We start from the raw sequence: 16,301 nt of genomic DNA, 5'->3' as shown, positions 1-16,301 counted from the left end.
CTTACGAGGAAATTTTTGTTTGCAAGATTCGTGCTGGACTACTATTTATAATTTAAATTTATAATTTTTCTATGTTTTCACAAATTTCGCAAATGAAGTAAGTGCAAGCATGCATATATATGTATATATACAACACTGTGAGGGAAGAAGGGAATACAAAGTTACATGCTCTCTGGCGCACGCTGTTGATGTAATATAATGCTATGCGTGTATTTGTGAATTTTTATTTATGCTCGCACTCGATTTGCTCTTCGACTGTGAGTTTAATTGAATTTAATTCAGTTTTCTAACTGACATTAGTCCAAGCACTTGCTCCGGTTAGGAAAATCGCGGATATTAGTGAAACAGTGCGAGCAATCTTTTCCTTTATTTACATATTTATTTATTTACATTTTTGTTTTTTTTTTTTTCGTCGTCCTCTGGCCCTTTCAATTTCACTGAGAAATTATAAACAAAAAAAAAAAAAAAAATGTCATCGCAACGATACTAGACAGCGATACTTTAAGGGCACACATGTACACGGTTCTGAAAAGCTCAAAAATTATCTTGCTTTTCGGAAATTAGACAAAAAAACAAAAGAAAACGAAAAAATTAAGTAACAAAAAATAAAATTTATCAAAAATGTTTGAAAAACAATTCACATTTTTTTTTTGATTTCAATTGAAAAACGAAAAAGAACAACAACAAAAAAAATCACCCAAATAAGATGTTGTGAAATCTCCCTGCAGTATTTAATAAAATTTAAAGGAGAGATTTACGAAAAATCAATCTGCTGCACATATTTCATTATACGTAGATAATGGATGGCAGATGATTTTCTAAAATCGCAAAATAATTCCGATCACTAGAAGTTGAAGCTGCAAATAAAAATAAATAATAAAAAAAAAAAAAAAAAAATATTTCTATAATTTCGGTTTATTACTTTTTTACTAAATAAAATCGAAGAACGTGATATTTATAATAAAATATTAGTAATAGGAATAACATAATAAAACGCCTTCCTCCTGCTTTAAAGGTAATGTTTGTAAACTTATTTTACTGAACAAAGTGGAATTATTCACACAACTTTTTCCTTAGTTTTTTCCATTTATGTGCTTGGCTTTACATTGGTTTTTTTTTTTTTTTTTTTTAAGTTTATTTTGGACAATTGTTGTTAGCTTAGTTGTTAACATCTTCACTTTTTTAGTGTAGTATTCGCGAAGTGGGGCTATGTTATTCCGTTGGTTTTATTTGGTGTAAGCGCTTTCTTCATTTCTAAATATTTTACACAATCCTCTCGTCTTTTCAGATTTGGTTGAATTTTCCTACACTCACAATGCTCTCGTCCTAAGAGAGTTGAGCAATAAGAGCCGTAGAGTAGATGAGAGATGTTTGACTGAAAGGGAAAACGAAGGGATGATTGCATTGCGGCATATCATTTCTATACTTTGAGTTGAATATTTCCGCACACATCCTTGATGATTGTTTATCGGTAGAATATTTTATGCAACATCTTGCCACACATATTTTAGTTTGACTTCAAACGCAGCCAGGTTTTGCGCTTTTATTTTCTGTTATTAACGTCAAGAAACTTTTTTTTTTATAAAATGGTTATTACATTTGCATATAATCCAATAGCGAAAAGCAATAGTTGAAATAGAAAGTCGAATCTCTGACTTTGAGTTTGAGTTTATCGAGGAGGATTAAATTGAAAAGAAACCGCAAACCAAGGCTCTTATCTTAAGTCTACCGATAAGCATTGACTTGAAAAGTAGCCATAAGCAAGCCTCTTGTCTTAGGTCTATCGATGAGGGTTGAAATGAAAAGTACACGCAAACCGACGCTCTTATCTCGGGTCTATCGATGAGGATTGAATTGGAAAGTAGCCACAAACCAAGTTGCTTATCTTAGAACTATCAATGAGAATTGATTTGAAAAGTGGTAGAGAACAAATAAATAGTTGTCAATGGCTCGCATTGAAATAGCAATTTCCAAAGACGTATATGTGAATATAAATGTATACTTTAAATCAACGCTTTTATATAATATATAAAAAAACACGAGTAAGAACATTATAGTCGGGCAAGGCCGGTCCAAAGGTTTCACACCAATTTAGAATGCCCAAATGGGAGCTATATGGTGAGTAGTCGAAAAAGTGGATCGATCCGAACCACCTTCAATAACGTTTGTCTTTGGGTCAAAGCAGGTCAGTGTATCACCGAATGTTTTATAGTCATCATCGTTACCCTATCTATACCTACTCTTCAAGTGCTATTATTTGTTAGCCATACGGGCGGAATTGTGACGCATTCCACTTTCCAAATCCTTTTATTTCGTACTCAATTGATTATATTGCTAAGAAAAAAGGAATCGTTCACTTTTATTTATTTTGGAATAAATACATATTTAGACAAATAATATGTCTTCATGTGAGGAATATTTGGAATAATTTTCAACATCCTGCCTTGCTTACCTTATGAGTAACAAGCAGGAAAAGTAAACAAAGTGGAAAAAATTAAAATGGGATAACTTATAACTCTGTCTGCGCGTGACCGATTTGTTTCCTTTCTTTTAAATGAACATTGGGGTCCGCCATAAACTAATTATACAAACTTTCAGCTTTCTTATGGGCAAAATCTGCAAACTTGCGTTTGGCTTACGCTTCACTGTGGACGTGCGATTTAACTAATTAGTCCCGCCCTCAATACCAACCTGCACGCAAGAACTTCCAATGTTTTTGGCAAATTTGAAGCGAATAGCTTCATTGCTACGACCACGGGAATGTTTACCACGGACATTACCGATAGACAGTCAGGCGAGCATGTTTAAATCGGTTTACAATTTTATGCTGATCGAGAATATATATACTTCATTGGATGGCTCCAGCTTCCTTCTGAATCCTGCAAACGCTTTGCCAAAAAGGAATATGTCCTCACCCTTCGGTAAAGTGTGTAAAAACACCTCTTATGCCTTTGTCAGACCTCCTTCTTCTTCTGCGGGGCAATAACTGAACAACGGATAATTTACTAAGTCGAGTATCAGGTCTGATTGAATTCTGCTTAATTTTTATCATCTTTGAAACGATTTTGGGTAATTTTACACTAAGCGGGCAATTATGTCATTTAGTGTTCACTGTCATTATCGTCTTCCACAGCCAGTGAATATATACTATTTAAAAACGTTGTTTTCGTTTTCCTATAATTCTCTCTTTGTTGCTATAGTTGTTGTTGTCGTCATTGCGCTTACGTGATTGTTTTAATTAAACTAATTTTACTATTCTAATAAGAAATTTCATGTTCGAATGTTTCAAATAAATAAATCAAACTGAATCTCTCGCTTTACCGTACCATTGCTCTGGACACGCACACATTTATATATTCTTAAATAATAGGGCAAGCAAGATTAAACTCTGCAAAATTTTGTTATTATATAATTGTATAATATATTTATAAAAGTTTAAAAAATTTGTGCAGGGAAGGAAAGAAGATAGAACGCAAAGACTAATGCTGCTATATGCATGGAAGTGCTAAATATGGCTTAAAAACTTTTGACATGCCGCTTTCAAATACAGTTGCAGTTTAACATCTGCCTCTTTCTTATACGATGACAAATAAAAACATTATAGTGGGCCACGATGCACCTTTAAATACGCTACGTCAGCATTCGATCGACTGAATCTTTATATGGCGGGAAGGTCTAATTTTCAATATATCATAGTACTTGGTTCATTGACAAAGAAGTCAAGCTTACCGAATTTGGACCTGCTAAGTCCTGGGAAATTTTGGCACGTAAGGAATATAAGCCATTATATTCCAAAAATTGCTAATTGTTAATATTTTACGAAGAAAATTTGTTCATGATAGTAATTTGACAAAAAAATTATATGGACCAAATTTGGATCACAGGAGTTTATTTCTTGGATCCCACTCTATTTAAGATTTCTTGTGAACAATAAGCCCTTCAGAAAACTGTTTAATTCTTAATATTTTGTGATGATGAAAATTGGTCTACAGCAGGAAAATAAGCACATTAAGAGGATCACATACATCTATTTTTAGACCCCAACATATATAAGGGCTATCATGAAAAGCAAGCTCTTACCTGGAGAGAAAATATAATTTCTAGTTTTTTATGACGGAAACTAAAATAAATAAAATTTTTGGGAGGTAAATAAGATTTGCTGAATTTGGATCACTTCACACGACGTTTTGGGCACCCTCCAATATGCGGGCTTTCATGAAAGGTTTGCCTGTTGGCAAAACGATCGAATAATTGTACTAGGAAAATAAGGTAACGATTTCTAGTTATCGGCCTAGCCTGGATATAACGTTCTTACTTGTTTAATTTTGGGCATGTTGTTCATAGTCGGATATGGTATTTTTGCACGGAATTTTTCGATGACTCTGACACATAACTACTAACATTACATTTTAGATCAAAAGTTGATAGTGAATGTACCTTACAGTTTTTTGACAATTTTAAGCGTGCCCAATTTGTGCCCAAGATTCGAACTATGACGCAATCAACGAAGAACGTTTACTTTACGTCTTTTTTTCAACGTTTGTAACTGGGAGCGTATTAATAATAGACATTGACAAACAAGTGATCTAAATGATCTAGATTAAATCAGACGAATGGTTTGCGCTGAACGTATAAGCATGCTATTGGATCCCTGATGACAACTTCTGCCGAAAATTGAATCTTCCCTCGTCCTTCAATAGTCGATGTAATGAGCGAAAATCCAGTGTACTAATTGTAGGTGAAAGTTAGTTCTATTAAGGATCCAGCTGCATTTTTATATCCTGCTCCTCTATCTGGGGTACAACGTACACCAAGTTTGTTGAGAGGTTAGCAACATCTAAAAGGACTTGAGGTACACCCATTTTGTATTATACTGAGAGATTCACAAAGTGATTTTGACGTTTAAGCTTATTTGTCCATCAGTCCGCCCATCTTTCTCTTGTTTTCTTGTGTTCAACGCACAGCACGCAATTTTTTATATGATTCGATGAAATTGGATACACCGATCTCTCTTGGCCCAAGAACGAATGCAATTGGAAATGGTTTGGATGGGACCATATGCCTTATAACGACTTATTTGAAAAAGTCATTATATAATGAAAAACATAACGACTTACGAGTAATCGTATTAAGCGAAGTGGTGTTGCATATTTAATGGTCGGCTGTGGTCGACTATAATGTTCTTACTTGTTAAATTTTAATTTCTTTAAGGCTGTCAGGATTGCCACAGTGTCCATATGTACCGACTTATATCATGTAGGGGAAAAAAAGCTTTTGTTCATTGATATATAAAAAAAGTCGATATTTTCCTTATGAATTAAGCAAGCAAAGGGAGAGATATGTCTAATGTATCCAAGAGATATAAGCTAAACGCGTACGAAGATACCTTGAAGAACACAATAACGCAAAAATTATTACGCAAACAGCCTGGTAGATTGATATAATTTATTTCAAATTTTATATATTAATTGTGATTTGGGCGATTGATAAGAAAAAAAGAAAAAATTGCAATTTGTTGTTCTGGCGAAAGCTTTGATGTTGTAATCGCGAACGCAGTACGCGATTGGTATGCCCATCTATTTTGTTTTTTTAAGCGCGAATGTCGCGAATCATTTTCGCCACTTTCATATGAAGTTGTTAAAATGTCGGTCAATGTCTTAAGTTTTCCTTCTACTAACAATTACGAAATTTTATGCTTCATAGCTTCGTTTTGATTTCATCGCTATTGTCGGTGTATCTGTGAGTATATTTAAAAATCTTTCTGATAATAATCAACTGGTAACAAATCTGGCAATCAAATATCTTTCTCAACTTTCACAAAATCTAACAACACAGGATTCACATACACACGAATTAGAAAGATCCAGAATTATACCCAAATTAAAAATATACATTTGCTATTGTATTGAAGATTCTGATTTCGTTTTGTTGCGTTTTCGAATGGTGAATCTAATGTGAACCAATTGTTTAGTTGGGAGCGTGAAAAGATAAAATCTGAATAACTTTTGATAATTAATCCGTTCTTGGGGAAAACATCCACCACAACGTATTCACCAAAACTGGAAAGATCCATGAAAGGTCGGAGTTTTGCAACGATTAAGGAAACAAAGGCCGCATCGTTGTAAGAGCTCAAGGCCATATAAAAAGAGGCCATCAGAAGAGATTCAAGGATTGGAGAAGTGCTCGTGCAAGTGCATTATATCTGAACTTTTCTATTACTTAACCTATTTATCAGTTTGAGTGGGAAATAGATATTCATGAATAAATAAATATTTTTCGAGAAAAAGAAAAAGTCATTTATTTTTCTTTTGAATCGCCTTAAGTTTGTGCACACTCAGAAGCGCTTAAGATGGATCCATCTTTCATTATCCCGCTCGATTCGACATATCATTCTGAAAATGATATTGAATCGGTCTAAGCCTGTCTGTCCGTTTGTGCGTCTGTCCGTCTGATGTCAGTCCATCCGTCTTTTGTGTCCAACCTTCAACAGGTCGCAATTTTTGAGATGTTTTAATGAAATTCGGCGCGCCAACGTGTTCTGGCTCAGGGGCGAGTGCTATTGAAAATGGTTTGTTTGGGATACCGTTTCGACAGCTTCCTACATGACAACCTGTACTGAAAAGTCCTTATATGAACGACGGGTAGGGTCTGGTGAGCCATGAGCCGGGAGCTGTTTTTTAAGCAATGTTTGCTTTCATTTAACTCAACGTATAAGGCGTATTACAAATATACATTTCTAATAGCGTCATTTTATCGAAGTTAATACACGAACTTTTGAAAAAGTTGCGCCTTGAACTTTGTATATTAACCATAAAATTTTTTTAAGTGCATTGACAATTAAATTGCTTAAAATTATATTTACGTTTGTTTGTGTCATTTACAAATTCAATGCAAATTTTATGAACTTGAACAGCGCATCATTTAAATCGTTAAGCATACACGAAAGGTATCACCCGATTAGCGACATCGTATGATGTAAGCGGAAATTTGTGTTTACAATCTTTTTTTAGAATCTATAGAAGAATTTTAAAGTGCTAAAAAGTTCATACCTACATATTTACATACGCGTATAAATGCTTTCATATGAATAAACTTCGTTAACGATATTTTAATTATTTAATATTTCATAAATTTTTATTGATAGCTTTGTCTGCATTCTTTTTTTATTGCAATTGTTTAGACTTTGTATGCTTCTTGTGCTCACGCTCCACAAACGAAAGTAAACTACATTTTTCAAATCGTGCGTAACATCCAGAGATGGCGACCAATGTTTTCACTAACGTGAAAAATTCAGTAACAATATTTAATTACAAATTGGTTTACATGCATCTGAAAAAGAAATTTTTATTGAAAATTAGTAAAATGAAGATCAAATCCTTCTCTTTTTGAAGGTTCCATGGAGAGGATAAAAATGTGTACTTTATGATAAATGCTGATAATAAACAAATGAAATTACATTATGAAGAAGTAAGAAGACTACAGTGGCCAGTGGCAGGGCTCCACATTAACATGCCTTACAGCACGTCGCTTAATAGAGTTATTAGAGTAACGACCATGGGAAGTGGTCGAAGAAAAGATACCATCTAAATCATTTCCAATAACGTGCTTTCTCGAGTTAAAACGTGTCGCTGTATCAAATTTCATCAAAACTTGCGACCTGCAGGTTGAATACAACAACTTGGACAAACATCAGACGGACAGACAAACTGACAGATAGCCTGACAAATGCTTGAATTGATTGGTATAATAAGAAATCTCTTTTATCTTCCGCACAAACTTACTTAGTGTCGTAGCGTGTATCACAAGTGGAAAACAAGACAGACAGGCAGCTATTCTGAATCGATCGGTTTAATTAAAGGTGGGTCTACCTCAAGTGCATCTGGGTTGGTGTTTACCAATTGGATCAATCACCTCTCTCTATCAGAACCTTTTTTTTTTTTTTTTTAATTGCTTGAAAAGTGCATTTCCTCGACGAGAAGTGATTTTTCTAATTCTACTCAATGCGTCAATTGAGTGGTTAATTACAAACATAGCACATAACTTAATAAGTTTGTAAGATGATGTATGAACGTCATAATGAATCCATATGGTTTTGAGATAGTATCAACGTTCACGTCAAACGTGACAAAATTTCATGACATTCTGACGATTGGCGTTGTTTCAGCGAAGTTAATTTTGTTTTTGCAAAATAATGGCAAAACTGGCAATTCGTCAGTGTATACCGTTAGTAAGTCAACTGCAATATTCATCAGATTCATCAGTAATCATCTATATCATCCTACCAACCTATGGAGTGATTTGCTGGTTACTCACAACTCTTATTGAGCTCCATGCCCCTTTTTATGTATGTATATCAACTTTGAAATAATGTTACTTTTACTATATAATTTATGTAAGGATATATATAGACCTATGGATTGTGGATAATCTACTCTTTCGACTAATTCTTCTAATTTTTCGAAGCAAATATATTTGGTGCAGGAAAGTGAGTTTAAACAACATTGTTTGACTCATTTTTTCCAATTTTCTAATTTGCTTTTGCTTTTTAGCGAAAAACTAAAAATATCATAAATTATTTAAGTAGATTAGAATTTAATTAATTGACACACAATGTAAACGTTAACAAACGGACAATAAATTTGTTGAATCATTCAATTTTTCTATTCTTTTAGGAAGGTATGTTAAGTTTCTCAAAGCCCGTAGATAACTATTGCAACATATTGACATGTATTCTTCTTGATTACCATGATTAGCAAAATTGATTCCCTAAGTCCGATCGCGACAAGAAATAAAATTCTTAATTTTGCGACCATTATATCTCTCCTCTTTTTTCGATTATTATAATCTGGAGGATGTCACCTATTCGTGTAACACGGTGGAAAGAAATGTGAAAAGATTAGAAAATAGGAAGGTGGTAACCGAAGCTTAGGGGGCGTGTGACAAATCGATATCGGCTTCGGTTACGCTTTCATCGACTATGCGCTCGCTATAGCTACGATCAACGCAATGACTGATTTGGTAGATACGGCTCTTAGCTGCTGCGCTACAAGGATGATATCTGCCCGATTTGAAATATAATTGTTTTAAATTCAATGAAGATTTGTTAAAAAATTAATAACAAGGAGAAAGCGGACGGGGAAAAAATGTCGTTCAAGCCGAATAATATATTTTTCCTTGTTTTTTTATTTATTAGTCGTCATATCTGCTAAGATTAGAATTCAATATCTTGCTTGCAAGCGACCTTTAGCTTGACAATATACACTTTCGCACACGCAGTCTTTTTGCTATTATTGTAATTAAAATAATATTTGTCTGGTCTTTTGTAGGAATAACGCATGTGCTCTCATGCATTGATATGCCCGATATACACGTTCTTCGAAAAATTTTGTAAATTAAAACCGATAACAGAATTCGCAGAATACGTATACATATTAAATGCAAAAATGGATTTAACTTTTATTTAACGATTTAACGATTTTCTTTTTTTATTTATCTTCAAAAATAAAAAATATAAATATAAATTGATATAATGTACTGTAAAAAATGTTAATGATGAGTTTTGCAAGGAAAGGAACCCAAAAGTAATTCAGAAATAAAATCTTCACGCTTCGATTCACGTTACGGTGAATCTTAAGCACCCGTTAAGCCAATTCGATCAATAGATAAACAAGTAAAAACACTGTAGCGGCTAATTCGCTTGATACGTTGATTCGCCTGAGGACGTTTCAAAATAAAGCCTTGCATTTAAAGTGGTCGAAGGTGATCCGAAACGAACCATTTTCCATAGCGTTCGGCGTTGAACCAAAATATGTCGGTATATTAAATTTCATCAAAAAGAATACAAAAAAAACGAGCAAGACGCACAGAAAAGTTTAGATCGAATCGGAGTCACTAGCTGAGTCGGTATAAAGAGAAAGCTGAGTCCATGTCAAGTCTTTCTAGATGTTGCATATATCCGCACAAACTTAATATACAATTGATATAAATAGAAAATTACAGAAAAACAAGTAAAAACACTTTACTGAGACACGGCCCACCTTTAAATGCCGTACATTATTTCGCTTAATACACTTGCTCATATAACAACTTTCCAAAATATGATCAAACTATTTCGAACATTGCGACCTGTAGATGGCAAGAAAGAAGAAAACAAGATGGACAGGCAAGCTTAGATCGATTCAGAAAATGATTCTGATGATAGACAATGGGTTTATCTCAATTTCTTCTTGGTGTTGCGTACATCTGCACAAATCACAAGTGGTGTAGGGAGCAGCAATGAACCAATAGGTGTACATATGTAGCATATAGATCTCTATACATTTATAAATTTGTTTTTTTTCGATTTGCAATGTACTTAAACTAGACATATACCAGTTAAATCCTTCTCAATATCCAAAGACGTAGTTTCGAAACGCCCAACTCTATGGACATCTTGAAAGTATTTGAAGGACTTAAAATCAATGAGATATTTGACTTTATTAAAGCGATTAGATTAGATTAACCATTTAGTCCGCCTTTAAAAAAAAAAGATCAACCGATAATCGTTGCTAAGATTGTTAATGCTCTACTTCTCCCAACAGTCCTCTCTTTATGGATACCAAATCCGTTAGTATAATTATCGCAATAATCACATTAATATTTAATATTAATCACTAAGCCCCAAAATAAATCTAAGCTTAGCTTCAATTCACTGATAAGATTAAAAGAACGCGCGCTAGCCTGAAAATTAGCGAAGCAACACATTCGTGCCAAATTTCAGATCGGTATCTGATGTGATTGCAGCGACAAACTGAAATCTTCCATACAGTTTTGAATTTGTTTTAATCTTTCAGTTCTTAGAAGACTTCCGCGCTTGTGTAGATGTGTTCATAGATTTGTGCACTTCCTTATTTAATAATCTTTATATAAAGTGTTATGATTATGAGTTTAGTTTTTTGTATGGTTCTCCCGCACTATGTATGCTACTTTGCTTACAGCCACCAATTTGCGATATCGTTTTTACTAATTTAAAGAACGTCAACGGATGGTCATTATACCACGAAATATCATGGATGGTTCAATACGAGTTACGTATCAAAGTCGACATCGAGAGCATCTCGTTTCGATAGAAGCGAAACTTTCTCTCCCTCTCTCTTTATCTCCCTCATTCTTTGCTGCAAGCATAAATATGATCCTAAGAAGAAAGAGTGGAAGAGATATCTTTGTGAAAAATGAGAATTTTTAATCTCAAAGTTCATGGTATTGGACTTCTTCTTCTTTTTCTGTAAGTCAACGAGTCAAGAACAGACGACTTGCTGAGTTGTATAAAAAAGGTCAACGTAAACACGAGGTTCTTTGTTTGAACCTTAATGAAGTTGATATGTATTACGCGTGCCACGACGTCCGACACGTAGCTAAAATTATTTTTATCTTCTCCGCGCTTCAACTAATTTCTTGTTTTGTTTTATTATCACGACTTTTGAAGCAAGATGTTCTGGAATTTTCCTGAATGAAAAATTTTCAAAAGCGCAGAAATATGTATTTCGTACGATCGTTTTGAATGAATTGCTCCATATTTTGAATTGAGAGTTAAGTGTGGTAGTATGAGCGTATGTACCTTGGATCAAAACGGTTATGAGTAGAATTTTCTAAGGAAGATTTGGCTTCTTTTGGAGACAAAAAATGTAGATTTACAATTCCATCCCTTAAGCGTTGATGAGACCGGTATGATTTCGAAAATTGGACGAAAAAGTTGTGAAATCAATTGGCTGCTTTTGAAACCCAAAGTAAATTAATTGATTACTTTTAAAAGGCTGGCGCATAGACAATCGTATAGGCAGGTCGCAGTTTCGCGGGTTCAGTGCCGTAGACTACATTTTGTGGAAAGCTATTGGGTTGACGGACGAGTTCTGTCACATCTTAAGCAAAACATTTGAATTTCATGTATTCCTTAGCAGTCGAAAGCCTGGATGCAGTGGAGATTACTTTTCAACCTGAATAGCAAAATGCGACTAACGCACAGATCGACGATGTCCTTTAAGACTGAAACTTTCCGTAACCAAAGTTGGTAAACCAATTATCTTTGGCAGCTTCGAACATTCGCGAGTTCACTTGCCAGCGTGTCATGCAAGTTTTTATAAGCAACCGTCTCGTTATTTCCTTTTTAAAACTCGTAACGAAAGCAATGTCTACAAAGCCGTTTATCCATTGCCCTTTATTCACCTCGCAGTTGTATAATAAGTCCCCACATCACACATTCTATTGGAAGGAAGTCGCTTTCTTTATTATGTGTAAATATTTTATCGAGAACAACAGAATTCAATAGGCTTAAACTGTCAGTGATCTCACGAACTGTCATTCGGAAGTTTATTGCAATTAATTCCTTTATTTTGTCTTTATCGGCTTCTATTGTCTTTCCAGAATGCGACGCAAAGTTGTCGAAGCGAAAGTAGCAAATCACTCATCGCTTCTGTTCGCATCGAAAAATGTTGTTGTCGCTCGAACAATATCTTTTCCCTACTAATATAAGCCAAGTACGCCGAAAATGGCACCTTCGACTTTTCATATTGGGTAAAGCACCAAATGGAAACTTTTGCGCAGAGTCAAACAAAATGTTTCCCGCACAAGCGTTACGATATCAACTATGAAAAATGTGAAAACAATGCGCCTTTAAGGTGAACTTGGCTGTAAAACAATGCTATTGAAGCCACCGTTGCGAAAAAAAGCGAAATCAATGAGTTTCCGAACCACCTAACATCTGATTACCTGGACCATACAAGTAAACTTAGCTCTGCATAATAAATACGGCAAACCTTTAATATCTTAAGCCTAAAATATTGCATAGCGTTTCCTTTATGTTTGCTTTTTGCTGTAATGTCACAGTTTAAACAGAGGCCCGAGACTTAAGTTCGCCGTCTCCTGTTAGTGCTTTAAGCTTAAAAATGTTGTAAAAAACTGTTTACTTTAAACTCAAGCTATATTACTTGGGTTGCTTACTTTGAATTTTGCTGGGTTTTTGATTGCTAATCAATCTCCTCTATATTTTCGTAATTTAAGCCTTTAACCTTAATAATGTTTTTTAATTCGGCTAAACGTATACTGTGTGTATGTTGTGTGAGTAGTATGGCGATGTTTTGGAGAAGCTGTCGCTAAGGCGAAATTAACGAATTTGAGATTTGCTGAAGTAACATATTTGTCACAAAATTCTATGGCGGAGTAATAGTAAGTTCACTCGAGTGGGGAAGGTATCACGTAACTGCAAGTTAACTATCGCTTGTTTATTAAAAACAGCTGAAAAAGAAAGCGAGAGTTTAATTTTTCAATATGTTATTACCCCCCTGAATGCGGGTATCACTTACGACATTCAATTACTACAAGAAATTAAAAAAGTGAAGTCAATGTACGTACAAAACAGGGAAAGTACACGCGGACGTTCCTGTCACCGCATTAGGATTTATGACAAAGGAAATGAATAGGTTAAAATTAACAAGTGAATGCAGGTGCTGCGCAATCAAATCTAAAACATCATCAATTGTTTCAGCAATTTCAAGTTTAAATGCATTGAAACAATAATAGTGGCATTTAATCATTCATTTATTAACAGTTGCAAATGTACACGCTACAGCCAAATGTGCTAGTATTAGGACAAAAAGGAATATAGCCGTTATAGATCACATTAACGATTCATATAACTTGTTAATCTAATGCATGCATAAGTTACGAAGCGCAGTGAACAGGGATAATATAACAGGTTCGTAAACCAGAAAAAGCATAATTTTGCTAATGAAAATTTATGATATAATTCGGATTGGTTAAACGATTCCAAAAAACAAAATGTTTTCATCTGCCACGACCCATCGTTAAATATCCTACAGCACTTCCTTTAATGCAGTTATTCACGTAGCGGCTATATAAAATAACACGCTATCTGACCCAAAGCGATTTCAATTGCCTTCGTGTCTGGGCCAAGACATGTCAATGTATAAAATTTCATCAAATTTCTCAAAAACTGCAATTTATAGGTTGAATAAAAGTATACATGGATAAACAACCGACGGACATAGGGACAGACAGGCTTCGAACAAATCAGAATGATATGAGCTTAGATCGATTCAGAATCACTTTCAGTATAAAAAAAGGTGGATCTATGTTAAGTTTCTTCCAGGTATTATATAGATCCATTTTAATATCTAGAATTAATATAGCCTTGTTCGATATAACAAAGGATACCTAAGCTAATTTTTTTCGTACTTTTTTCTTTATATACTTACGCGTTATCATTTTCGACCCTTGAGCTTTTCAGTTAGGCTAACATATCTCCATCAAAATAGCGGAAAATTTAATAACAATAAATTAACTATAGCTTGAAGCGACGTTGTATCGCACTTTATGTAGAATTCGGATAAAGAATTCATTTCACATTACGCTTTCGCAAATCATATAAACACATGCCGTTTTTTCCCCCGATTAGAATGATTGTATTCATCAGTCAAGTGAAAACTTGGCAACATTCATGTAGCTTAGCGTCTTCGATGCCGTTCTGCATCGAATAGATTCAATTCTGTATAGAATTTCATTTGTACTGCGAATTCTGCATAGAGTGCAGTAAAACCGTTATTATTATAAGCATTTTTTGAGCAACTGACGTGGGCTAAAGTAAAACGGTAGGTAACTATTTACAGTTAATAAAATAGTTAACTGATAAAATAGTTTTTGAAATTCGAGCAAAGTACAAAGTTGCTTAACGGCAATTATGGCACACGTCAGTAATGATAATACACGATCGGGGGGAAAAGTTAATGGTATTTTCTTTCTTGGTAACGAACGATTGCAATGAGATTGCGCAGAGATTACTTAACTAATTATGCTTGAAGCCTTGTAGCAAAAAGAAAATAAATTTATGTACATACTCGTTTTATTTAAAAAATTCTCTTTCAAAGCAGATTTTTTTTGGGAAAACAAGAAAGACGTTTATTTATTAAATTTATGTTTTGTTACTTTTACAGAAAACTAAAAAGAAAAATTAATGGATAATGGCGTGTTTTTGCGAAGTAATTGGATTTGCCTGCCTTGTGGCTTTGCTAATGAGCTTTTCGAATAAAGCACCTTATCAGTTAAAATTGGCAATATTTGCAATTGGATCAGGGGCTATTGTATTAGTGTGTATGCCATTTATGATATTTCGTCCCAAAGATTATCGTAATGCTTTGTATGTATATTCAAAACCTGTATTAACAATAATTGCTATAATTTAATAATAATAATATGGGTATAAAATTTGTGAAAATAATAGAATACCGGCTTGGTCCTGCCGACAACTATGTAAAGCTTTGGGAGTTACTATGGAAGTTAGAGGTTTAGAAAACATACGCAAAGATTCTGGCGGAGTGGTACTTATAAATCATCAAAGTTGTCTAGACTTGTGTGGTAAATATATTTTAAATGTAAAATATATATATATATATATTTTTTTTTTTGCAATTAAATATTTTCTTTGCTTTTCTTTTAGTTTTAGCTTATTTATGGCCAGTGGTGGGTCGAGCTACTGTAGTTGCTAAAAGGGAAATTTTATATTTACCCTTTTTCGGTATAGGGTCATGGATGTGGGGTACACTGTTTATAAATCGTTCACGCAAACATGACTCTATTAACGCTTTGCAAAAAGAGTCGAAAGCCATAAATGAGCGAAATTGTAAATTATTGCTCTTCCCCGAGGGTACTCGTAATTCCTTAGAGACCTTATTGCCCTTCAAGAAGGGCTCCTTCCACATAGCTGTCCAGAGCCAATGTCCAATACAACCTGTAGTAGTATCAAAATATTGGTTTTTGAATGCCGAAAATAAGACATTCCGGCAAGGTCATGTCCTCATACAAATATTACCGGAAATATCAGCCGCTGGTTATACTAAAGACGAAATAGATTCTCTAATTGAAGAAACCCATAATGTCATGCAAGCGGAATATTGTAAACTTAGCCAAGAAGCGAAGGCGATTAATTCCAAAAAACGTGTTTAATTTTAGTATATAAATAGTTTTACTCAGGTATGACCGAACACAAAAAATCCTTGTTACCTACAGGCAAACAACACACCAACTGATGATACATGTTTGAATATGCAAATGTCAATTTTTGTGATGGTTAATTGGTTAACGATAATTAATATTACCAAATATTTTAAGTTTTTTTTTTTTTTTTTCACCAGTGCTCTGGTTGGTTAGAAGTCAATCTAAATAAAATTTCTCAAGAAGATGAAGAGCAGAAATAAAGAGTAAAAATTAAATAATTCAAAGCAATGTATCTGCGCCCTGTTGTTTGATCTTTA

General features: G+C 34.1%; 1 protein-coding gene across 1 annotated transcript; it reads left to right on the top strand.

Annotated features, from left to right (window-relative positions):
* Window positions 1–278: 278 nt before the first annotated feature.
* On the top strand, window positions 279–16,276 carry LOC119640520 (1-acyl-sn-glycerol-3-phosphate acyltransferase alpha). The gene is made up of 4 exons (XM_038038607.1): window positions 279–1,015; window positions 14,985–15,187; window positions 15,272–15,405; window positions 15,488–16,276. The coding sequence occupies exons 2-4, from the start codon at window positions 15,012–15,014 to the stop codon at window positions 15,991–15,993; spliced, it is 816 nt and encodes a 271-aa protein (XP_037894535.1). The 5' UTR covers window positions 279–1,015; window positions 14,985–15,011; the 3' UTR covers window positions 15,994–16,276.
* The last annotated feature ends 25 nt before the right edge of the window (window positions 16,277–16,301 follow it).

Source organism: Glossina fuscipes, unplaced genomic scaffold, assembly GCF_014805625.2.
Source record: "Glossina fuscipes isolate IAEA_lab_2018 unplaced genomic scaffold, Yale_Gfus_2 121, whole genome shotgun sequence".
NCBI lineage: Eukaryota > Metazoa > Arthropoda > Insecta > Diptera > Glossinidae > Glossina > Glossina fuscipes.
This window is presented reverse-complemented; position numbering and strand designations above follow the sequence as displayed.

Excerpts from the sequence above, each read along its gene's own strand:
- LOC119640520 (XM_038038607.1), top strand. The coding sequence starts at position 15,012 with ATGGCGTGTTTTTGCGAAGTAATTGGATTTGCCTGCCTTGTGGCTTTG. Across the intron at positions 15,188-15,271 it reads AAAGATTATCGTAATGCTTT|AATACCGGCTTGGTCCTGCC; the intron begins GTATGTATATTC and ends TGAAAATAATAG. Across the intron at positions 15,406-15,487 it reads AAGTTGTCTAGACTTGTGTG|TTTTAGCTTATTTATGGCCA; the intron begins GTAAATATATTT and ends CTTTTCTTTTAG.